At 45.6% G+C, this 23,327-nt stretch overlaps 1 protein-coding gene across 3 annotated transcripts in view; it reads left to right on the top strand.

The window, feature by feature from the left end:
- TBCD (tubulin folding cofactor D) overlaps positions 1-23,327 on the top strand; it is a 2,437,462-nt gene that overhangs the window by 488,578 nt on the left and 1,925,557 nt on the right. For all 3 annotated transcript variants that reach the window (XM_078654702.1, XM_078654704.1, XM_078654703.1), the window contains one exon: positions 14,092-14,137. In XM_078654702.1, coding sequence (XP_078510828.1) covers positions 14,092-14,137 — 46 coding nt within the window. The remainder of the gene's footprint in view (positions 1-14,091; positions 14,138-23,327) is intronic.

Raw genomic sequence — 23,327 nt, 5'->3', positions numbered from 1 at the left:
GGACAATTTATAGGTGTCTTTGCTGTTTGAGGTCCAATCTTTCCTCCAGAGTCGTTTTTCCGTAGTTCGCGCAGTTCCGGAGTAAACCAGGGAGACTTAAATGATCCCCTCTTACTGGGGAGATGTTTGAGGGGGAGAACAGCGTCCAGGGATAATTCTATCCAATCTCGGATTTGGGTGTCTGCTAGTGAGGGGTCCGGGTTCAGGGTGGGGATGGAGGCTATCAGCTGGCTAGTCCAGGCGTCCGTGTCTAGTTTGTGCCACGGGCGAGAGGGTGCTTGAGGAGGAAGGCTATGGGTGATTTCGGTGAAGATTGGAAGTTTGAGGAGGATAAGGTGGTGATCTGTCCAGGGGATAGGTAGGGGTGTGGATGAGGTGAGTTCCGGGATGTTCGAAAAGATAGTGTCCAGGAGATGGCCCTTGTTATGGGTGGAATGAGAATTTTTCAAGGAGAGGCTGAGTGCTGCTAGGTCTTCTTTGAGGTCTCCCGCTATTTTGTTCCCTAGGTCATCGAAGTGAATGTTAAGGTGTCCTAGCACTGTAAAGTTGAAAGATAGACAGGCTAGGGAGGTGGCAGTCTCCACCAGGGAGTTAGGGAACTGTCCGAGTGGGCCCAGGGGTCGGTATATTAAAAGACCCAACAGAGTTTTCTCCGGGGAGAGATGTAGGGAGAAATGAGTGTTTTCACAGTCGGGGATTGGGCTGTCCTTAAGTTGGCAGGTGAGGTGGGCTTTGGTGATAATTGCTATGCCGCCTCCTGACCCTTGAGGTCTATCTAGATGTTTAATTATGTAGCCCGGTGGTAGGGCTTGGACTATATCCGGGTCGGATGATGAGTTGATCCATGTTTCCGTGAGGAACAGCACTTCTATGTCGTTGTATTAGGAGGTTTATCTCGGTGCTGTGCTTGGGGAGGGATCTGTTTTTGAGCAGAGCCATTTTGATTGTCCTAGCTTTAGGAGGTGTGTGGGGGGTGAGTCTATATGGACAGTGGTTGCATTTGTTATAATGCTCATCGGGAGAGATTGAGTGGAGACAGGGGTCATGGGCACACATAGCGAGTTTCCGGAGAGAACTTGAAGAGTAGCTGATGGGTGACGAGGCGAGAAGAACAGGGGGACTGGGCCCTGGGCCCGTCCTGGCGCGGACGGGCACAGACGGGCTTACCTGTGGCGCAGCGCGCGTCCGGCTGAGGCACATCCTTTAGTGGCGGGGAGGGGGTGTGTGGCCTCAGGGTAGTGGGCGTGGCCTTGCTTCGGCTGATGGCGGCAAGAAGATTTTACCCGCGGCAGCGTTTAAATCGGCTGCGCGGGGTGACCACGAGCGAGCTTCCAAGGAGGGGGAGTGCCCAGGGGAGAGTGCTTCAAACAGGTAAAAACAATAATATAGAGGATCAAATTGTTTAAAAACGACTAAGCTTTCCTCCCGGCTTCCGCCTCAGGAGCTATCTGTTAGGCTGAATGCGAGCTGTGTGAATAGCGCGCCTTATATGTTTGCCAGGGGGGGCGTGGCCTCAGGGTAGTGGGCGTGGCCTCGCTTCGGCTGATGGCGGCAAGAAGAAGATTTTACCCGCGGCAGCGTTTAAATCGGCTGCGCGGGGTGACCACGAGCGAGCTTCCAAGGAGGAAGAGTGCCCAGGGGAGAGTGCTTCAAACAGGTAAAAACAATAATATAGAGGATCAAATTGTTTAAAAACGACTAAGCTTTCCTCCCGGCTTCCGCCTCAGGAGCTATCTGTTAGGCTGAATGCGAGCTGTGTGAATAGCGCGCCTTATATGTTTGTCAGGGGGGCGTGGCCTCAGGGTAGTGGGCGTGGCCTAGCTTCGGCTGATGGCAGCAAGAACAAGATTTTACCTGTGGCAGCGTTTAAATCGGCTGCGCGGGGTGACCACGAGCGAGCTTCCAAGGAGGGGGAGTGCCCAGGGGAGAGTGCTTCAAACAGGTAAAAACAATAATATAGAGGATCAAGTTGTTTAAAAACGACTAAGCTTTCCTCCCGGCTTCCGCCTCAGGAGCTATCTGTTAGGGTAAGGCTTTCGCAGGCGCAATAGAAAACTGGGAGATTTTCAGAGCAGGCTAATTTTTATTCCACCCCATGCCTGATTCTTCCACTACACACTGACTCTTAGCTCACAGCTGGGATTATTTTTATCCCGATTCCTGCTTTTATCACTGCTGCTGTCGTATCCTTCTCTTCCTGCTTCTTTCTCCATTGTTTTTTGCCTTTCTCTCTATTGCACTGGGTCAATCTTTGGAAATGAAAAATAATTCTGGATGGCCAAATATTGAAAGCCCGAGTCTACAACATGCATCCACCAGCGCAAATTAAGCATGTTTGCCTGAGAAACGACTGACTCTCTCCCGCCGTTCACAAGGTTTCAGAGAAACTGATCTTTTCAGAAAATGTCCCAGTTTTGAGACAGGCCAGCCAGCTACTGATCTCTGCTTATTCTTAGGCCTTAGTATTACTTCCTTGGACTCTACACCCACCCCTCTCCATGATGTGATGCAGGAGGAGAGGCCTCTCACTACCCAACATCAACACTGGATGCAGTGGTGACATAATGAACGCCACACTCCTCAGAATGCGTAAGCCCTACTAGAAGTAGCAAATTTTATGGGTTGGCAGGTTCTACACATATCATTTCATAGAGGTGACATCTATCTAACTTAATATCTTTGAGGACAATAATTATTTTATAATACATTTTTGATATGAGTAAACAATTGCAACTTCCCATAAAGTTTTTTTCAGTAATGGTTTAACTACTTTGGTCATTTTTCAATGTAGCCACTAGTTTTGGGCCAGCCTTTGCCCAAGTTTTTTGCACCAAGAGTCCACTCCACAAGGCCATTGTATAAGGATATAATCTTCAGGCACACCCTGCACCCAATTCCCTAGCTCCCTATCAATATGGGTATAGACTCCCCTCCTAACGATGTCACTCTGTCCAGAGAGCCTACTAAATGCAGTGTCTGGCCTTTGGTCACTTTCTACACTCACTCCCAAGTGCCCTCAGAGCTTGAGGCCATGGCATCTGGCCAGCCCTTGTGCAGCATGGCATTTAGCCACACCCCAAAATAACTTTTACTGCCACTGGACCCCATAGAGCATCACATTCAGCCATGCCCACCACACTCTTGGCATCATCCACCTTCAGCAAATAAATGCAGCAAAAATTGTTTTCATGAGCTATTCATTGGAGTTAATGGTAATGTGCAATGTCACCACTGATGTCCTCTCTGGACTAAAGTCTGATGCCTTCAGTATAGTTTGGTCTTGTTGAAACCAATATGTCAATGTGGTCGTGGGGGGTAGGCGGGCCGGAATAACAAGCGGGGAGGCCGGATAAAGTGGGCTATGTCTGAGCCGGTTTTTTGTGCAAATACAGGATATCAGTGAAACACAAGGGCTGAACACGGAGACACACAGGAAGGAGATGTCCGAAGAGCTGCTTGACACGATGGCGGGTGCCGGTCCTCCTTTGGTGCTCTCTCGTCGTCTGTCCGGTCTGTTGGGGGTCTCTCGGAGGTGTGGAAAAAAGAGAGAGAGAGGGGCAGTTAGTCCGGTGGACAGGACGCAGGCGTTGCCTTCTACCGACACCAGGAGTGGTGGGAGGCGAAAAGGACCGTGAGGTAGGTAGGGTGGGATCAAGAATGGGAAAGAGGAAGATTCGGAAGGCGGAAGGGTGACGGTGTGATTGGTAAGGGCAGGGGCTTTAGTACAGGCGTGCTCGTGATGGACAACTCTGGTGCTATACAACAACTTTACAGTGTCTAGTGGTATATACAAGAACTCTACAGTGAGGGGTGCGAGGTGTTACAACTATAAACACTAAGGCTAGGCTCTCCAGCAAGGGTTCGTTACTCACCCGCCCCGCCGTAACTCTCTTCCGAGTTACGGCCGCTCTCCAGCCTCCTCCGATGGACTCCACCAGTCCTCGGTCCAGACTTCGTCTCCTTCTTCGTCTCCGCTCTCCTCTTCCTCCTCCTCCGGTTCTGCGCACGCTGTCTCCTGCCACGAGTCCGCTGGCTTGAACGCTTGGTCTTCCTTGCTTCCGGCTTTTCTGTGTCCCGCCTCTGGATGGTGGGAGGTACTTCCGGGGTCACGGGGCAGTCCTTCCGGGTTTCCGTCCGTTCCGATAGGCTCCTGAAATGAAGGAGAGGGGGGTGGAGTCCGGGTTGCCATAGACGCCACAGAATTGGTTGGCGAGGCTCGGGAGCTCGAGGAATGACGCGGCTTTGCCGAGGTGAGGATGCCGGAACTTCCACAGTCAAATAACGGTTTCAGACAACTTAAATATCTTAATAACAAATGGGTAAGGCACGCAAGATTACCGTCAAAGGGCCAAGTTGAAAATAATGCTTTCTTCACCAGGCAGGCATGCATCTGAAAACAAACAATCCTAAAAAAAAATCTGAAATTTCTGTTTTATAACCTTGTTATATTTCAATCATAACTTTTCAGGATAGAGTAGAGCACGTGATGAGAGCAGGCAATATAACTGACAGAACATATACAACTGAGCAGACTTTCATAAGCTGCAGAATAGGCAAATTACAAGAGTTATAAATTTAGAGCATAAACTGAGAAGGGGCAGGAGTGGGAAATGGCAGTTGACAGGGGCAGGAAATCAGGAGTGGCTATTGCTATTACAAGGGGCAGTGAGGTCACAGGCATCAGCATCTTACAATAATAAATGGGCAGGGTAGATCTCACAAGGAGCAAACCTGAGTACAACTAAGCCCCAGAACACACTTAAGCTGCACAAGGGGTTTGAAATAGGCCATGGGGGATTTTAGGGACCTCCCCCATTCGCTAAATTGAAAAAAAGGACGATAACATGGTTTTCTTCATTACAGTGCAAAAATACCAGACATTGATTTCATAACTATTTTGCTAACTTTGCTTTTATGGGTTTGAGATGTACAAATGTACAAACTAATTTCAGTCACAAAAATCTCTTAACAATATCCATTTCATCTAAGACTTGTCAAACAATAACACTATGAAGCACACATTGACTCTGATGTCACGCTTTCACAATCAAAACGGTCATAAATAATACTAGTTTTCCTGGCGATTTTGTGGTGGGGCCCAGGGTAATAGTTAATTTATACTCCTGTAATTTACTACCATGTACATCTACGTTCTCTCTATTGTTCTTTAGTAAAACGTATTTCTAGCAAATGGTGTTTTACCACAAATGCATGGTTTTGATTTATTTTATAGCAGCTTGTTTGTTAAATCTGATATTGATTGCAAGGCTAGATCGACTATAACTTAAAATATAGGTTCAGAAAAACTTAATATGTAGTTTTGGGAAAAGCTTAGATGAAGATTTTTGGGGGTGCAAAAAGGGTCTTGACAATAAACACCTGGAAATCTACACTAGTAAGTTTCCACCTGCGTATGTTTTTGTATTTACGCAGTTCACATATTTCACCTTCATTATGCCAGTTAATCCACAGCACCGGTGGATTGTCGGGTACATTTCTCCTCCACTAAACATATGCATTGTCCACATTGCAGGCTATCGACCTGCGAGAATTTTGTGGAAACGTGCATTTCCACAAGTAAATTTGGTCCTGATAAACCTGGCCCTGTGATTATGCCCACCTGTTAAATGCTGCTACCCAACTTTCACACTTACTCCTGGCGGGTTTTAGGAGGCCTGCCGTCTTCACCACCACCCACACACCACTCCTGGCTACTAAAGTTGGACACAGACTCACCTGACCTTAGGGCTGGGCCTGGCCTGCTGCTTCAGAGGAAGGCGCGAGGCCGGGCAGGCAGCAGAAGCATAAGGCAGGGGCATGGCAAGGGTAGCCAGGCGGGGGGTTGGGAGGGAATACTGATATATTCATTTCAATTATGGACGGGGATGTCGGACAGGCCTTCTCAGTCTCTCGCGACGGTGTAGGAGCGTGGCACCTACCCTGATTCAGACTCACCATTTAATGGAAAGCATAGCTGCCAAGGTTTCAGATTGCTGTGTGTCACATTTTCATAATTTCAGTGTAATAATTCAGTGTAATTATGAGTGACATTTCAATGACTATGAGTGACACTTTCGTGTGAGCAAAATTAAGCAGCGAAGAAGAGGGAAACATATAAATATTAGAAATTACACCCATTTAAGTAACAAGGGTTTATAAACTTATACAAAGGACCAGAAATTGAAGAGCTTTTGTAATCTGATCATACTGTTAAACGAATGTGTAACCATGGCATTAAACAAGTATTTCAGAGGCAGTATTTTATTAAACTTCTGTGCACATAAGGTAGACACACACCCGGGTTGGGCAGGGGCACAAGCTGAGGTAGGAAAACATCAGAGATGCGCTGCCAGTGCCTGATTGGGCACACTGATGTGTTGCCGGCAGGATCGACAGAAAATTCAATTAACTGATTGCCATAGCCATGCTTTGCCGACTGGGCCCCATTGAAAACAAAATTAAAAAACATTGGATTCAGGGGTAAGGGCAATGGAGGTGCAGTTGGGGGAGGGATGAGATGGGGTGGGGAAATGAAAAGCAGCCGACAAGGGAGAGGAATACTGTGGAATCGGGAGGAGCATTCAAATGAATGAGTGCAACACGGAGCATGGGAGAGGAAGAGGAAAAGAAGCAGTCAGGTGATAGAGCAACATGGAGCTGCTCCCATGCTTTAAATGATTTGTGTGCACAAGGATTATCAGTGCACACTGCAAAATGGTGATACTTCTGTGCGCCTACTGCTCAAACCACACTCCTGTTCTATTTGCAAGGAAGCTTGGATTGCACATAACATGTATGTTCCACCTCTTCTATTTGAAACACAGTTTTCAACTTTCCCAATTCCAAGCATGTGTGTATAGCTCATCCAGTTGTTTTGTTTTTGCTCTTTAGTTCTTCAAGTTGTGCATGTACCAGGAAAAATATAGAACTACAATATAAAGATGCCCCAACAACACGGAACTCGTAATTCTAATTACGCACAGCAGCTGAGAAGATAGAGCGCCGGAGACAACACAGTCGGCTGACTTGACGCATGTCCCCGGTCGGGATCTGGGGAAGGCTAAGGCACACACAGTGACATAGTTGGGTCACAGGTGAGCTGGTAGCCAGGGACGGGCGCTGCAGTGTACTTATTTCAAAAACTATATTACTCACAGCCCAAATGAAACCATTACTCTGAAGTGGTGACTATCTGCGCGCCGCTACCTTCCCAGCCCCGCAGTCATTGCAGTCAGTGGCACCGATGAATTTAGCTCTCGAACATAGTTTAGAGTCAGCAGTCAGTATTGTACTCGCTGACTTGACAGCAGCACCGAGCAAGCCTCTAGCTAAGGCCCTACAGCAGGTGCTGTAATTGTTTTAATATACAGGCGGCTGGTACTTAGTTGAGCCACGGACGAGAGTCCGGTCGCACGATTGGGAAAGCAATGCAGTGAGCCTCAGAGGCCCGGCCGGGCTGCGCAGTATTTAACCACTTGGCTGCTAAGGCACATGATGCTCTTCCATTGACTTTCCATTGAAATCAATGGAAACTCCATGACGAGTTACCCTTGTCATTAGCACTGAAGGGGTTAATTAATGAAGAGGCTCAGTCAGAGCCCGAGGCCCGGCCGGAGCCCGCACATGCGCAGCACTTGCGCACGGTCAGCAGCGCACCATTAAATTAAATAAAGAGCGAGGCATACCTCTGAGGCCCGGCCTGGGCCCGCAGGGGCCGTTTGTGCCGTGTGCACTGCGCACCACTATTTAATGTATTAAGAAGCCGGACGTACCCTTTACTTCATGATGAAGTGAGGGGCCCCCTAGAGCGCAGAGGCCCCCCCCCCCCCCCGCAACGCGGGGTCTGCGGGGGGGCCTCTGTTATGCCCCTGGTTCGGGCTCCCAACAGTAAGGCCAAGCCACTGACCAATCCAAAACTGAACAAATGCCAATACTGTTCGACTAAGTCTTTCCTCTAATTTAAAGCACATTTGATTTAAACTGAATGTGAATGGGAAATTCCAACTTCACTCTGAATTAATCACTTATTTTATTTATACTTTGCAAACATTTGTTGGTTACATTTCACCAAATTTACAAAATCAACATCTACAATACAAAAAGCACCACATTTAATAAACCATTTCTTTATACATATTCACACCAATGCATTTCTCCCAATCATACTCACACAACTTTTATCATCCACATGCATCCAAAACCTTATATATACATTTCAATATACATTTCAATTTAGAACAAGAACCATAGCATAAAGTTATTCTTATTTCCTTATGTTTGGAGCGAAGTTTGTTGGAATTTAAGGAATCTTATGGCTCAACAAAACACTGTTCTCATCAGGACCCAAAAAGCCTAAGTGGAGAAAGCCTTGCTCCGACGCTCAACAAAGAAGTTCAAAGACATTCAGCCTTATTCATCTGATTTGTGCTCCTTTCCCAAATCTTAATTGGTAGAAACTGCTCTCGTGCAGCTTGTAGATCGCAGCATTCAAAGAAACCTCTGAGTAGAATTCGAAGTCTTCAAACGCTGGGGGACGCGTTGAATTCAATGCAGCGATACGTCTGGTTCTCTCGCAACGGGACGTCCCGTTGCGAGAGAACCAGACGTATCGCTGGTGGCTTCGTTAAACATATTTAACATATGGGGCGCGAGTCTGCTCGCTACGCACCCGAACGCTTCCGCCGGAAAGCCGTTGGGCCCCGGCGCCGTCCCTGCCTGCATGTCCCCCATGGCGTCCTCCACCTCCTTAGCCGTTATTGGAGACTCTAGGATGTCCCTATCTGGATGTTCCAGAGCCGGCAGCTGCAAGAGGGCCAGGAAACCTCGGCACCCCTGCTCCCTCCTGGTAGTGTGTGACCTATAGCCTGTCTCATAATACAGCGCAAATTCCGCCGCTATCTCTGTACCTGTAGCTACGACAGACCCGTCCGGCTGTTTAATTCCCGGTACCCAGTTACGCTCCCGGTCCCGTTTCTCCAGCCAGGCTATGATTTTGTTGGCCTTATCCCCCAAGTCATCGACTCCTCTCTGGATTGTCAGGGCGTGAGATCTCGCCTGGACAGTAAGCACGTCCCTTATCTCTTTTTCCAAGAGCTGTCGCCTATGCCGTTTGTCCTTGTCCTGCTCAGGGCAGCCATCATCCACTTCCTTCAGGGCCTGCAGGTCCCGTTCTAGTTTGTTTATTTGCGCTAGTTTGTCCTTACGTCGCTTACCCACCTCCGCCTGCACAAAATCTCTGGCCACGGTTTTGTACGCCTCCCACACTATACTATGCGAGCTGACATTATCAATGAAGTATTGGTCTACACGCTCCCTGAACCCTTCCTGAAACTCCTGATCTTTAAATAAAAAAGTATCTAGTCGGGGGTATTAGCCCATCCCCGCTCTGGACCCCGAAGACAAACTCCCACTGGGGAATGGTCAGATATCCCTCTGGTCTTATGACCCCCACCCTGGAACAGACCCATGCACCCCACCTGTGTGAATAAATAATCAATTCTAGACCCCGAGCCGTGAGCTGCCGATATGTGTGTGTATTGCCGAACCAGGGGATTGTGTGCCCTCCAAAGATCCACCAGGCCCATAGCATGCATAAAGTCTTGGAAGTGACAAGTCCTCCCCTTGGTAGGTTGATTCTGTGACCTATCTAATTCCCTCTCCATTACTGCATTCATGTCTCCCCCCGGGAGCAGGATCCCCAATGTCATTTCCAGCAATAATTTCCCAATGTCCGGGAGTGTGGTGCTGTGTAGTTTAGGAGGGATGTACAGCGAGCAAAGGTTAATTGTCTTGCCCTCCCACTGAGCCGTCAGTGCCGCATAGCGCCCGAAGGGGTCCAACCATTGTCTCCCGATGATTAGTGGTAGAGAGTTCTTAATGAGTATCCCCACCCCCTTGAGCCTGTGGTAAAACCGACATGCGCTCGGAGCGTATAACCGAATCTATTAAGGGCCTTACAATGATTCCCAAGTAGGTGCATCTCCTGGAGCAGGACAATGTCTGGTGCGTGTCTATGTAGGTATTGGAGCACCATGGTACATTTTATCTTATTCTGTAGGCCGTTAACATTCCATGATAAAATACTAAGGTTTCCGGAGTGTTTCATATGCATTAAAGAGAACTAGTACGAACATCCGGGGAGACGATCGCCTCCTCTTCCCTCCCCCCGCTTCCCGCTTGCCTACCAATAGTGCCTTTCGAGCCATAACTACTACATCATAGAAGAAGAAAAAAGAAAGAAACACACAAACAACCCTCTCTCCCCAATCCCTTAAACTATCCCCCCTCCCTGCTACCCTGCTACGTCGGCCAACATGGCCGGACACCCCCCAACAAGCAGAGCGCCTGTAGCCCTTTCAATGAAAACCTAGGGGGTGAGTACTGCCACCTAGTCCCGCAACTTGAGGGCTCCCGTCGGCCCCATGTTACAACCGGTTAGCTGCCCCATCCTGTCCTATGACCCCCCCGAAGTCTCTTCCAGGCCTCCCAACCGCATTCAGTGAACCTCCTTCCCTCTCCCAAACAATAGCAGTCGGTCCAGCATTGATGACCCCCAGCACGTAGGGACCCCCCCCCCCGTTCTTGCAATCCACCCCCTCAGGTAATGTCCAGCACCACCCCTGGTGCACAGTCAATGCATACATAATAGAGTCAATATACATCACATGCACTCCAGCCGATTCCAGCCCGTCCAATCAGTCCGGCCACCTCACCCCATGTCCGACGAGGCCGAAAGACTCCGTGGCTGATTCTTACTAGAGGGCAGAGTATCATCCCGCTGTTGACGTCCTCTCCCCGCCGAGCCAACCGAGGATGTCGGGGACTGCGGCGCCGTGTTTCTCCAGCCGCCCCCCGATCCGGGGCCCCCCCGATGCACCCACACGCTCCTCCAGCCAAGAATGCACATCCTCTGGGGAGGTGAAGAAAAAGGATTTTCCATCTACTAACAGCTTGAGTTTTTCCGGAAAGAACATCATATATTTGATGCCCTTTGCTCGAAGCACTTTTTTCACTCCATCAAAGGATCGGCGCTCCTGTTGTACCTTCAACGTGAAATCCGGAAAGAGCCTGATGGTTTCATTGTCCAGTCGCAGATCTCCATGTTGGCGGGCTGCCTGTAGGATGGCATCACGATCTCTTTAGTTAAGGATCCGTGCGATAATTGTTCGTGGCGGGGCTCCCGGGCGCGACGGAGGGACCAGCGCCCTTGGGCTCGCTCAATAGCGAAGAACTTCAAGAGACGCTTGGGTTGCAAGTGCTTGAGGATGAGATCCTCCAGAAACAAGTCCACGCTCGGCCCCTCCATTTTCTCCGGCACACCCACCACGCGTATATTATTTCTGCGGGCCCTTCCTTCCTGGTCCTCCAGGCGAGCCGTCACCACCTCTGTTGATGCGAAAGGCGCTGAACCTGTTGCTGCAATTGTTTGGCGGCACTTTGGAGTTCTGCAATATCCGCCGCATTCTGAGTGGCTTTTTGCGATGTTTTATTTAAGTTCGCCCTCTGTAGTGCCATTTAGATGGATACCTTGTCTATCTTTGACTCCAGCGTGGTTCCTAGCTTTTTGTATTGCCTGCATGATCGATGTTAAGGATGGCTCTTGCATTTCTGTCAGGGCACCGGCCCGCGCATCGCCCCCTCCGCCCGGAGTGGCCGTGTAGTTGCCCATGGTGTTGGTCTGGGTCGTCTTGGATTTCTTGGGCCTCATGACCGTACCTGTAAGCTCCGGGCCCACCAATATGGAGGGGCACTCACAAGGACACACTGGCACCACTCTGTTCGAACCCCAAACGATAGCTCTACACTCTCTTAGGGACTCATGCAGGTCCAAAGATTGCGACCACGATAAGTCCCCGGATCAGTGCAACCCCTCCTCACGATGGGTACTCTTCCGGCCTACCCTCCACACTGGCGCAGCGTGCCGGGCCCGACCGCTCCATGTCCTGTGCTCGTGACGCTGCTCCATGCCCAGGGCTCACTCCTGCCGATCATGCGCTGCCTGTGTGTCCGAGGCACCGTTCACTCCCCTCCGAGCGTCTTCGCGCCCTCAGCCTCGCTTTTCACCTCCCGGCTTCCACCTCCGTCGTCCGCTGGACCCCACCACTGCGAATGGCCCTCTCTCTGCCCTGGTCTTACGCCGCCTCAGAGCACCAACTGCCGCCTCCGCTCAGCAAGGATCCTGGAGGTCTATTTATAGGGTCCTACCTCCTGCAGCATTCCCGGGGCATCATCACCATGTTTAGGGCCACGTCCGGCTTTGGCCCCTGTAGTTGCGCCCCCCACTGCTGTGAGCGCTCCTGTAATGTCACCGCCAGTGCCCCCGGGGCCTTCGCTTCCTGTTTCGCCCAAGGGGGGGGTGCCCACCGCTCACCTGGCGCCCGCTGCCAGCACACCTCCGCCGCCGGCCTCAGGATGACGCGAGGCCAACGCCTGGAGCGCTTCCCACTATGATGCAGGCCTCCGCAGTCCCTGGACTGCAGGCAGCCGCCGCAGCTCTTCCGAGGGAGGGATCGGAGACAAATCGCCCAGCACCGGAGCTCCCCAGCCACACTAGTTTTGCCGCTGAGACAGTTTGGCTGCAAGTGCACTGTTTTCAGGGCATTCGCGGCCGGTCGCTGGGTCCGCCTCTCGCCTGGCGCCCGCCGCCGGCACAGCCTCTTCGCTGTCGGCCTCAGGATTACGCCAGGCCGGTGCCTGGAACGTCCCCCTTCATGATGTAGGCCTCTGGAGGCCCCGAACTGCAGGCGACCACCGCAGCACTTCCGCGCGGCCGGGGGGGGACCAGAGAACGATCATCTGGCACCGGAGCCCCTCCACCACACAAATCTGGCTTCTAGGACCGTGAGGCTGTAGGAGAAGTAACGGATATCTGGGGCCTTTAGGAGTCCCTCACGGGAGCCGCGTTAGAGTGTGGCCATCTTAGGTGCCGCCAGGCCACGCCCCTAAAAAATAAAACCAAACTTACTCCACAGGATTTAATGTTGGTTATAGTGTGCTCCTATAAGGATATGTCGGTGTGAAAATCATGGACAGTAAACGCTAGGCTTGTGGGAATTCAGTTGGTGTATTAGATCACTTGCTCTATGCTTTTAATACGTTGGTGCAATTCTGGGTGAATATCTTGAATCACTTGTATTTAGCAGTAATCAATCAATTGATTTTGTTTAATATTTTGAGCATGTTAATGGTTTCTCACAGGGTAGTCCTAAATGCTATATAAAGCATTGTAGTAAAAACCTGATTGTGAGAGCTTAGATGACTGGAAGTAAGCTGTTCTTATATAAAAAAACATTTTTTTTAAACTAGTGATGGATTTGACAAAACTATCTAAGAATGAAGTTGTGATATTCAGGAAAATATTGATTCTGTGGTATATAGGATTATGTTGTCGGGTTTAAATATATTAATTTTTTATGTGAATTGCTTTTTACGTCTTATTTGGGATTTGTGTTGCAATTTATCTTGGATCCTTTGTAAGTATTATTTATTGTGCCGTCTCCAATGTTCCTGTTAATCTCCATATAAAAATGAGCAATGCCTGGTGTAGTAGGGAATGAATAGTGACTAATTGGACAGTGCTCTGTTGGATGGGTGGCAGATCAGATGTGGCCCTATACAATTATACAGCCCATGGTTTTGTGTTCATAATGTTTTACCCTAATAAACATTGTTTACAAATATATATTAAAGTTGAAACTATTTAGGAGAAATAACTTGATAGAGAAGATTTCTTGTGTTGCAGTAGAATGCCCGGGTTTGAAATTTCCCCATTTATTTTATTTATATATAATAACATGTTATTTACATCTCTCCGTGTGATTGGAAGGTAATCCGATTGTCCAGCTTGTATAAAGTTGGTTGTAGGTTAAGGTACGATTATGTATAAGAATCTATTTCTTAGATCTCAATTTTAAGTGTCTATTAAAGCATTGTTCTTATTGTATACATGCTAGTGAGAATTACGGTTCGTGCCCATATTCATAGTAAATGGTTTGCCATGCTCACTACTTGTCCTTTTGAAATAATTAATAGAAAACATGAAACTCACATTTTATCAGTTTTTTGTTTAAAATCTGTTTTTACCCTTTACAGGCACAGCTATTTAAACATGGAAAAAGAGAAGATTGTTTACCCTATGGTAAGGCAAGAATGGCATTTTGCATTAATGCTTTAATGAGAACAAGTAACATGAATAACATGTTCTACTTAATTGAATTATTGACTTTTCATGTTTCTCATCAGAAGTCTGTAACGATGAGAAAATACATGGATTTTAAATAGTCTGATTACTAATACATTCCTTTATTAGGTCATGTCTACAAGACAGTTGATGTGCTGTCTGTTGAGAAACATATGTTTAGATTACATCAAGCTTAGAGGCTGCCCTTTGTTTTTGTTTTGTTGGCTTCCATGTCACTCTCATTTGCTACTTCTTTCTCATTAGCATGGTTGTTTCCCTTCCTCTTCTTGGGTTTGTCCCTCCCCTGGAGCATTGATGTATTACTTTGTATTTACACTGCCTGCTTTTTCAGGTAATACTTTTTTCTTTTTGTTAAAGAACTCCATCAAAGTGCATATGTTTTATAGCGCTCTCCTAAGTGTGCTTCACTTTTGCCTGTGTGGAACTTCACAGGCCCAGGTGTGATGCTCTTGCCCTCGTGCATGTCCTCCCCTGGCTATGTTTCTTTCTCACCCATGTGCTCCATCCTCCTCTAGCTCCATGTCGCTCTTTCCTGTGCTCCGAACTCCATATTGCTCTGTTCTCTTCTGTGTAGTCCTTGTCCCCTCTGTGTTGCTTAACTTCACCCACACCCGCTGTGTTGCTTACAGCTGTTGCTGTTGGTTCAGACCCCACCTCCCCCATGTTGCTTCTCCCACCTGCATTCCCAAAAAAAGCTTCTGCGCATTTTTTTTCTTTGCCAATCTGAGTTGGATTGGCAAATAAACAAAAAAAAAAGCTGCTGCATCATTTTGTAGGCGAACACGTGTGGTGTGCTCACCTATAAATGAGGCAATCTGCTTTTTTCATTATTTAGCTAAAGAGTTTTGTCATTCAATTCCGTGTTGACGAAAAGTTTTAATCCGAAAACCTTTCTAAAGTGACTAAACATTACACGTCTGTTGTTTCACCCCGGAGAATAGTAACCCCCGGCACTCAGTCAAAGTATAAGGAATGCAACAAATTCAAGTGATATAGTAAAACACCCTTGCTATTCCCTACCTCCATCAAAGAGAAAAAACACACCGGTTATGGAAAGAGACCTGTCGTACCGTTCCTACTATTTCAGTAAGACTGTGCATTTGGGGAACATAAACGTCAAAAAGAATGCATTACTGAGTCCGTGCACTCCTTCAGAATATGTTGACCTAAATCCTGGCTAGCTCACAATGCACCATGTGGCCCTTTAGCCTTACAAGGTACCAGATGGTGTATGCGACATCATAACATGACAACCCTGATTCCTCAAGGAAATCGTGGAAACAGATGTACCTTTTCATTGTAAACTCTGGCATGTCCAAAGAGATTCACAAGAAGTACACAATTTGCCATTTCTAACACTGAAGCAATTGTGTGAAAAGAATTAACAATTCAATCACTGTGCAACTGTGTTGGTTATATGCATACATATAATTGTACTTCTCCTTAACGGTACCCATCCTGTAAAGCATCGGATGTGCTAGTTTGCCAGAATACCTTAAAATGATCTAACATCCTAATTTACCTGCAGGTATGTGTAATGTGGGAGCCAGTCTTGGTGTAGAGCAGGCCCCTCTCCTCAGGATGAGCTAGAATTCCGGCATGCGGCGACCTCGACAATCCTAATGCTCCTCTGTCTAAAGAAAGGCTGGGTACAGTTTATATAATAATCTTCAACCATTCTCTCTTTATCAGAGTTCTGATCTAGCTGTCATTGTTGATTCTTCCCTCTTAGAGCTGTCGCCGAATGGATGACAACAAACAATGACATTTTGCGCAGTGAACTTAGTCCTTGTACATTACGTTCCTAGGCCTGGTAATGTGCCTATGAAGAAGTGTAGTAAGCAAACCATTTTCTGAGAACATTATCCCATACGGGCACACAAGCAAATGTGTGTTAAAAGTCATAATTTAACAAGCATTTGCAATGCAACGGTCTCGCATTTGTGAAAGTTAGAGCTATTGGCCTTGTAAATGACAATGTCTTTTAGCCATATGTTTTTGTTTGGAGTGGATGAATCCATGTGGTGTGAAGGGGAATTATGTGGGTTGAATTGGTATTGTTAGTTGTGGAATTGTGTGGTGTGGAGTGGATTTGTGTAGTGGAATTCAGTGGCATAGTGTGCAGTGGGATTGTGTGGATATTAATGATGTGGTATTGAGCATAGTGGAATTATATGGAATGGGATTGGGAGTTTATGAAGTGTGATTATGTGTAATGGTATTTTGTGTTGTGTGGTATGTTGTGGAGTTTAATTATTTGGTGTGTTGAATTTTGTGGCATGATGTGGAATTTTGTGCTATGGATTGGATATATGTGGTGTGTTGTGTTATTGTGTTGTTGAGTTGAATGATGTGGTTTGGTGTCCAATTATGTGGTGTGAAATGGAAAGGTGTGGAGTTGAATTGTGTGGGGTGAAACTGTAGCGTTGAGTAGAATTATGCTGATTGGAATTGTGTGGCATAGTCTGTAGTATATATGTGGATTGTTGCTATGTGACAGTGGTTTATGTGGGCTGTATTTATGTGGTATTGAATATAGTATAATTTTGTGCAGTTGAATGATGTTGCGTGTAGTGGTATTGTGTTATTTATTTCATGCTATAACCTCACATTAGGCTAGGTGATGTCACACTATGTTACTGAAGCCACCCTGTCATATATTATTACCTGGTCACAGTCTCTAAGTTAAGGCCACAGCGGGAATGAACACCTGGGAACAAAACACTGGCAGCTCTGCAGATTAATGCGCTTTTCATGTAACCTACCACTGAGCTTGTCAACGCTGTACACATAACTCTGCTACACAGAGACACAAACCAGAGCAGAAAAAACTTACCTCTTGCGCCTAATAAATACACTCTACCCCTACTTCGGTCTTCGGAGACTACCATTTAAACGTGAAGTGCTTGTTAGGTAAAGTAATTCCCATGTAACTTTTAAACAAAAAAAGAAACACCCAAATAAACAAGTCCTGTCCGACAGTTAATTGATATGGCGCTTAACAGTGGCGTAGGAGTGCTTCTAACCACATCTATTTTTCACAGGTAGTGGACGCGAGGCACAAGGAAATGTAGTGATCTGTCCACTACCGCACATTTTAGTGAATTGAGTAAGTGTGGAGCAGAGTAAAAAAACTACAGAAGACACAATGCACACATCGTTATTGAAAAATGTGTTTAATATTCCAAGGATCTGGTGCATATTTGTAAACATCGTCAAAATGTTAAGATATCAAAGGAAGTTTGCTTATTTCAATTATTAAAAAGTTGCGTAGAAAAAGGTAGGATTAAAGATAAAATAAGTGAAAACGAGTTTAAGCTGTTGACATTGCAAATGATAAAGCCTTTTATTTTTGTTTTTAAATCATAAATAAAAGGCATAGTAATTTACAATGCCAATAGCTTAAAGTCGCGTAAATGCGAGACCTATTGCATTGTAAATTTTATACAGGATTGGCAAGTATTTGTTTCACCACCAATAGAGGAGTGCAATCTAATCTGTACAGGGATTTATCCTAAACCTAGTATTCAATACAGAGCTCTTACCCCTGTAAGAAGTATCAAACTATTTTTTGCAAATATTATTTGCATATCAATAATCTTTCAGCAAATGCTTTTCTTGGCCCAGATATGAGACTTCCCTCTACGAAGTAACAGTGGATCACTATAAATGATTAACGTTCAATATTTTTGACCTAAGCACGTATATTACGTCTCCTGAAAAGAGCAACTGATAACAGTTGTTTTTTCTCACAAGAAGTGGCACATTTCTGCACGAATCTGTGTTGGTATTCAGCTGACCTTTCCTCACAAGATGTTCATGGGTCGGAGAAGACTATTCGATCCACAATGTGATAAGATGGTACATCAATCTAAACTATTTGTGCTCCACTTTCTTCTATTTACATATATTTGTTTCCCGAATTCCAGATACTTCTGTGAGCAGACTTTAAACGCCTAGCATGCTGTAGGTTTGATGGAACTGAGAGCGTATCAATGGACTGGTTATCTACGGTGTTGAGGGATACTATTTATTGATTATGTACTGTTGGAACTGAATTAGTGATCTTATGGGGGACAGGTTGACAGAGCGCTAATGCTGCTGAGTTTATGTTGTTGGTTACAAACCTAACAAAGAAATACTAAAAAATTCAAGAAACTTCTGGATTGGTACAACAGTGTTATCTGACTCAAAAAAGCACAGAGATAAGATCCCAACACTTTTAAAAGAATGACTGAAGTAAAATTGCGTGTACAAAAGAGTAATACAGGTCTTGTTTCATTGTACCATCCTACCAGCTTGTTGTCCTGATGAGGATGGCCTCGTAATTGACTGCGGTCAAAACTTTGACCTAATTAATCTGTTGGCCGGAGATTCATCTTGTAACCTACGAACCTGAACAATGTGGGTGGTGTTTAAAAAAGAAATGTACTAGCAGCCAACATTTCATCAGTTTCATTTTTCCACTGTTCCACTGTGCACTCATACGGATATCACAGTTCACATTCACTGCGCCATCACAATATATGGAGGGCCTACTTGTTTCTTCGGTTTATTGAAGAAAATAAATATACATATACTTTGTTCTAAATTAACTACATTTGCAAGCTTGTTCTATTCAGGAGTTCCTTGGACGGTCCGGACTCCCCAAGCAATGCAGCGTTTCTTCTAAACAAATCCCAGGGAAGCATTGTATACTAGTATCACTTTCCTCATTTGTACTATACAACACATTAAAACCGGAGTCTGCCATTTGTGAAGAAACAAACATCAATAGAACATTCAAAATTGGACATTACCAGAGGTTGCTGATGGCTGCTGTTCAGCTCCCGCGGATCGCCCTACTAGTGTTTGCAAGAGTAAGGAATAAGCAAGAAATGTGAAATTGTGAAAAGAGAATGTCCGCCTAAAAAATATTCACCTCAGATTCTTAATGTGAGCTAAGTTTCCTACTCGAGGCCACATGTATAAACAGAATATGCGAGTCACAATCAGAAAATGTCTGTAGACCATTTTCTGAAAAAATTTGAATTTTCACGTGACTAACTCAACAGGTGCAATCTTGCCAACACACTATTCAGTATCTGCAAGTAAGCTGAAAGGGAGCAATCTCGTGTACAAGCTATGCATGCTCTGCACTGTCCACGCATCATCGATTTAGTGTCCAACCTGCCTACATGCCCACTCGGCATTACCTTGCACTGCTGACAAATGCACACTCCCTCAAGTGGCATCCGTTTCCAAGAACCAGTGCCATGAGCAGACACTTTTTTCTGATGATGAAACATGAAATGCAGCAGACGAGCAGCACTTGAACTAGTTGCAACTACTGGAAGAGTATGTACGTCAAGAGGAGAATGAAAGCCTGCACACAGATTCTAGCTTATGCAGATTTCTGAACTTAGCATATTTAGCAAGCTAAGCCAGGGAGGCGACCCAAGTTCAAGCAATCAATACGTCCGGATAACCTTACGTCTGTTCTGAATTATTTGACAGCTAACTTCAAGAATTACATGCAGAATGTGATGGGGCTGAAGCACTTAACGGATTTCAAATAGAGTGGCTCGAGAAAGGTCCCCATGCTATCTGCTTGGATGAGGTCTAGTGCTGCCATTTGGAAATGTGCTAAGGTATGAGTACAAGAGGGCATATCTAGGCCCTTGGTTTAAACTTTGCCAGAACTGCAAATTAACAGTCCTAATTCAAGGAAGGCCATTGGTAGGGTTTCGCCGCACTAACAATCTGGATATTTTACAACTTTGATTTTGAGAATTCATTCATAGCCAGCAGACTGATTTGGCTCGTGGTTCTATATATACACTGCTGTGTTTTTGAATCTTTTACTATTTCCATTAAGCTATGTCTACAATGGGTACAATTTCACTTGTGCTCTAACCTAACAAAGTTCCTTCACAGGGAGCGCATCTATCTGAACACAAAGTAGTTATTGCCAGTGCCAGGAACTACTATGGAAATGGATGCTTTTTGATACCAAAGCATTTTTGCTTTGAGACCGTGTTATTTAGATGTGGCAGTTAAAACATTATTTTTTAAAAAGCTCTGCTATGAAGAATTGCCAACAAGAACAAACGAGACAGTATAGCTATTCTGACGTACTTATTTGGCCACAAAGAAGCTACATTGTAAAATATTGTATGGGGTTAAGTAAGGCACCTGCTGCACAGATCTAGGTCTTCAGCAATGTTCTGGAGATAATAATAAAGGTAAAATAACTGGTGGTTAATTTACTTGCTGGAGAGATCTGTGTTTTGTCTAAACAGTTTTGATCCATCATGTAGCAAAGCACATCGTGTAACATGAAGATTACAGATTTGTATTTTATGTAGATAGGTAACCGGGCTGCTGCTTTTGACTTAGATTCTTTTGCTACTAGCAGTTCAAAAGCTGCAATCATACTAAAAAAGCACAGTGATCTACGAAAGTGATTCAAGGAGCTGCATGCCAAGTGCAAGTTGTTCGTTTAGAACCTTACTTTCCCCACTATCAGTTATTCTAAAGTTGCTACAAAATGTTTCCTTAGGCTAGTATATAGGTTGTAGATCTAGACTGTGTTTCTCTGGACCCCATACTGTTAATGCATAATGCCATCAAGTAACGATTATGTGACTCACACTGATTTAAACACGTGTATGATTTAGGGTCTTTTGTTAACTATGTACGTGTGATAGAGCTCTGACACCCTACGTTGGGATTAGTAGAACAAAAAAGAATTACAATGAAGTTCTAGGTTAATCAATATTTGTATAACTACTCATAAAGACATCAGACATTCTTACAGTACATCCATACCTCATAGAGGATAAACAAACTGAAAAACATGCCTCCCAATACTTGTTTATTTTAAAGTACTTGTGAAGTGATAGGCTGTGTGCTTTTATTTCTTTCCATTGCATTGCATTGGCAGGGCCAGAGGAATTCTGTGACTGCAAAAGTGTCTGCATTATTGTGGATTCGACACACTTGCCACCTAATCCAGCATCTTCTGCATAATTTGCAGATTTTGACAAAACAAAAATTAGTTTCTGGCTCAAATGGATCAAAAGTTACTAAAAACGCTACCACACGTCTTGCCGCCCAGTAGCACTCCTTTTGCCAGAAGCAGCTCACCTTTCAGTTGATAATTTATGTATTTAGGTGGTAAACACATAGAAGGGAGACCTTTGCCCATATAATAGTTAACGTGTAAAAATAGCTAAGTAATTCTGCAATAAAAAATTTCAATTTATTACCCTCCTAATTTGCGGTTTCTTGCGATAGAATTTAGACTACAGTGCTGCATAATTCTAGTGCCCCCAGTGTTAGGCTACCAATATCTCAGAACCAGGACGACACTTAATACAAAGACAAATGGCCATCAGCCATCCTTTTGTTCGTGTCCAGATGGGAGCGTAAACAAAACAAAACACGCTCCCAACATAAGCCTGCAACTCCAAACAGAAAACGTGCGGGTGCTGCCTAAACTGTCCCAGTTTCCGCAAATGACATGGGGACGAAGCCGGGGTGCGCTCAAAGACAGATGCCGAATAGCAGATGGATTCTCCTCATTTCCTTCACACGTCCACAAAAAAATGATGTTAAACTATCCAATTTGTATCCAGCTTCTCTGTGTACTTTAGAAAGGTAGCAAATGGAAATTCCTCAAGTTCACGATTGAAAGGAGTGACAGAAAGGCATAGGGAAAGCAGGAAAAGATTCTACAAGAAATGGCCCTCGACGAGTACGTCAAGGAAACTTTACAGGAATGTGGGAAACCAATCCAGCTCCAGCGAACCTGAAACAGTGGAGTCTCTGGTGTCAGCCCTCGGGAGAGCGGGGGAGGCGTCGCAGGAGGAGTGTATTTTTGGAGCAGAGCAGCACACCTTGCGATGGTTTTACCTCGGGAGCTGTCAAGCTGCACTGCAAATAAAGCCGGCGCGCGGGCGTCTTGCGAGGACCGCCATCCCAGCAGCATGCTTGGAGCCTGGCGAGGGGGTGCGGCACCCAGTGCTTGTTGGGGACCTATTAGGGTGCACCCACTGTCTCCACAAGAGAAGTACATGCTCTGCTTCGGCGCAAAGGACGTGCTCGTGATGCCTTGGCGGGGCTTGCTTGTGTGCTTCCCAGAGAGACAGGAGATTGGGAACGCGCGCGCGCGGCCGGCTCCGATCGCTTTTCTGAGCGTGCGCGTGACAGTCTCCTGTCTCCTGGGAAGCAGACCAGGCAACAATAGTATTGCGCCTGCGCGATGGCATATGGCTTCGCCATATGCATCGCAGGCGCGAGACCTAAAAAGGATGTCCACTGTAAACGTGGACATGTAGAATGGATGTATTTGTGCCCAAGGCCTATGTAACCTCACAACAGGCTGCAATTGAAGAAAGTCAAATACACGACCCACTTTGTTTCCAGATGTAACTCTAACTACTGCTTCTTCCAACATAAGACCTATCCCTCTAATTATCTACAATTTTATAATCTCATCGTAAGCATTACCCCGATGTATGAATGCCACAATACCATGTGCATGTCACTCAGCTGATGTGATGCTTGTGTCTACCGAATCAAATATATATTGTGTGTGGTGCAAACCAGTAGCAGCAAGGTTATGGGGTATCATGTTCACACTGAATGTTTCTGGTGTCAAGCCAGTTCTTGCATGATTGGCACCAAGACAGTTGTTGTATGCTCTCTATCAAGGGATTTGAATTTGAAAGGGTGCTACCTATCATTTCAGGAGGAGGGCTACGCGGAGGCTACATTTTTCCATAAAAACAGTCACAGGCAGATTGCTCAATAGCCTGAATTTTTATGAGTCTCAAATACTCAACAGTTCTGAATTTCTCTTGAGTCCTTTTCTGGTACTCAGGATGGAGAGCATCAGCCACAATTCTTATTGTAAGATTTGTATTTATTTATGTTTATTATAATCCAGGAATTAAATTATAAATACCACAAAAGTCAACCATTTCCAATCTTAGCAGCACGTAGCAGACTATTTCACTTGATATACATTAACTTGTGACACATGAAATATGATTTCTTAGATTTTATTACATAAGATAAAACTGACTACAAAAATATATTCATATAACATGTCTAAGAATAAATGAAAATTTCACCTTAATTA

This window comes from Lissotriton helveticus, chromosome 7, assembly GCF_964261635.1.
Source record: "Lissotriton helveticus chromosome 7, aLisHel1.1, whole genome shotgun sequence".
NCBI lineage: Eukaryota > Metazoa > Chordata > Amphibia > Caudata > Salamandridae > Lissotriton > Lissotriton helveticus.
Note: the sequence above shows the minus strand (reverse complement) of the source record. Positions and strands in the feature narration are given on the sequence as shown.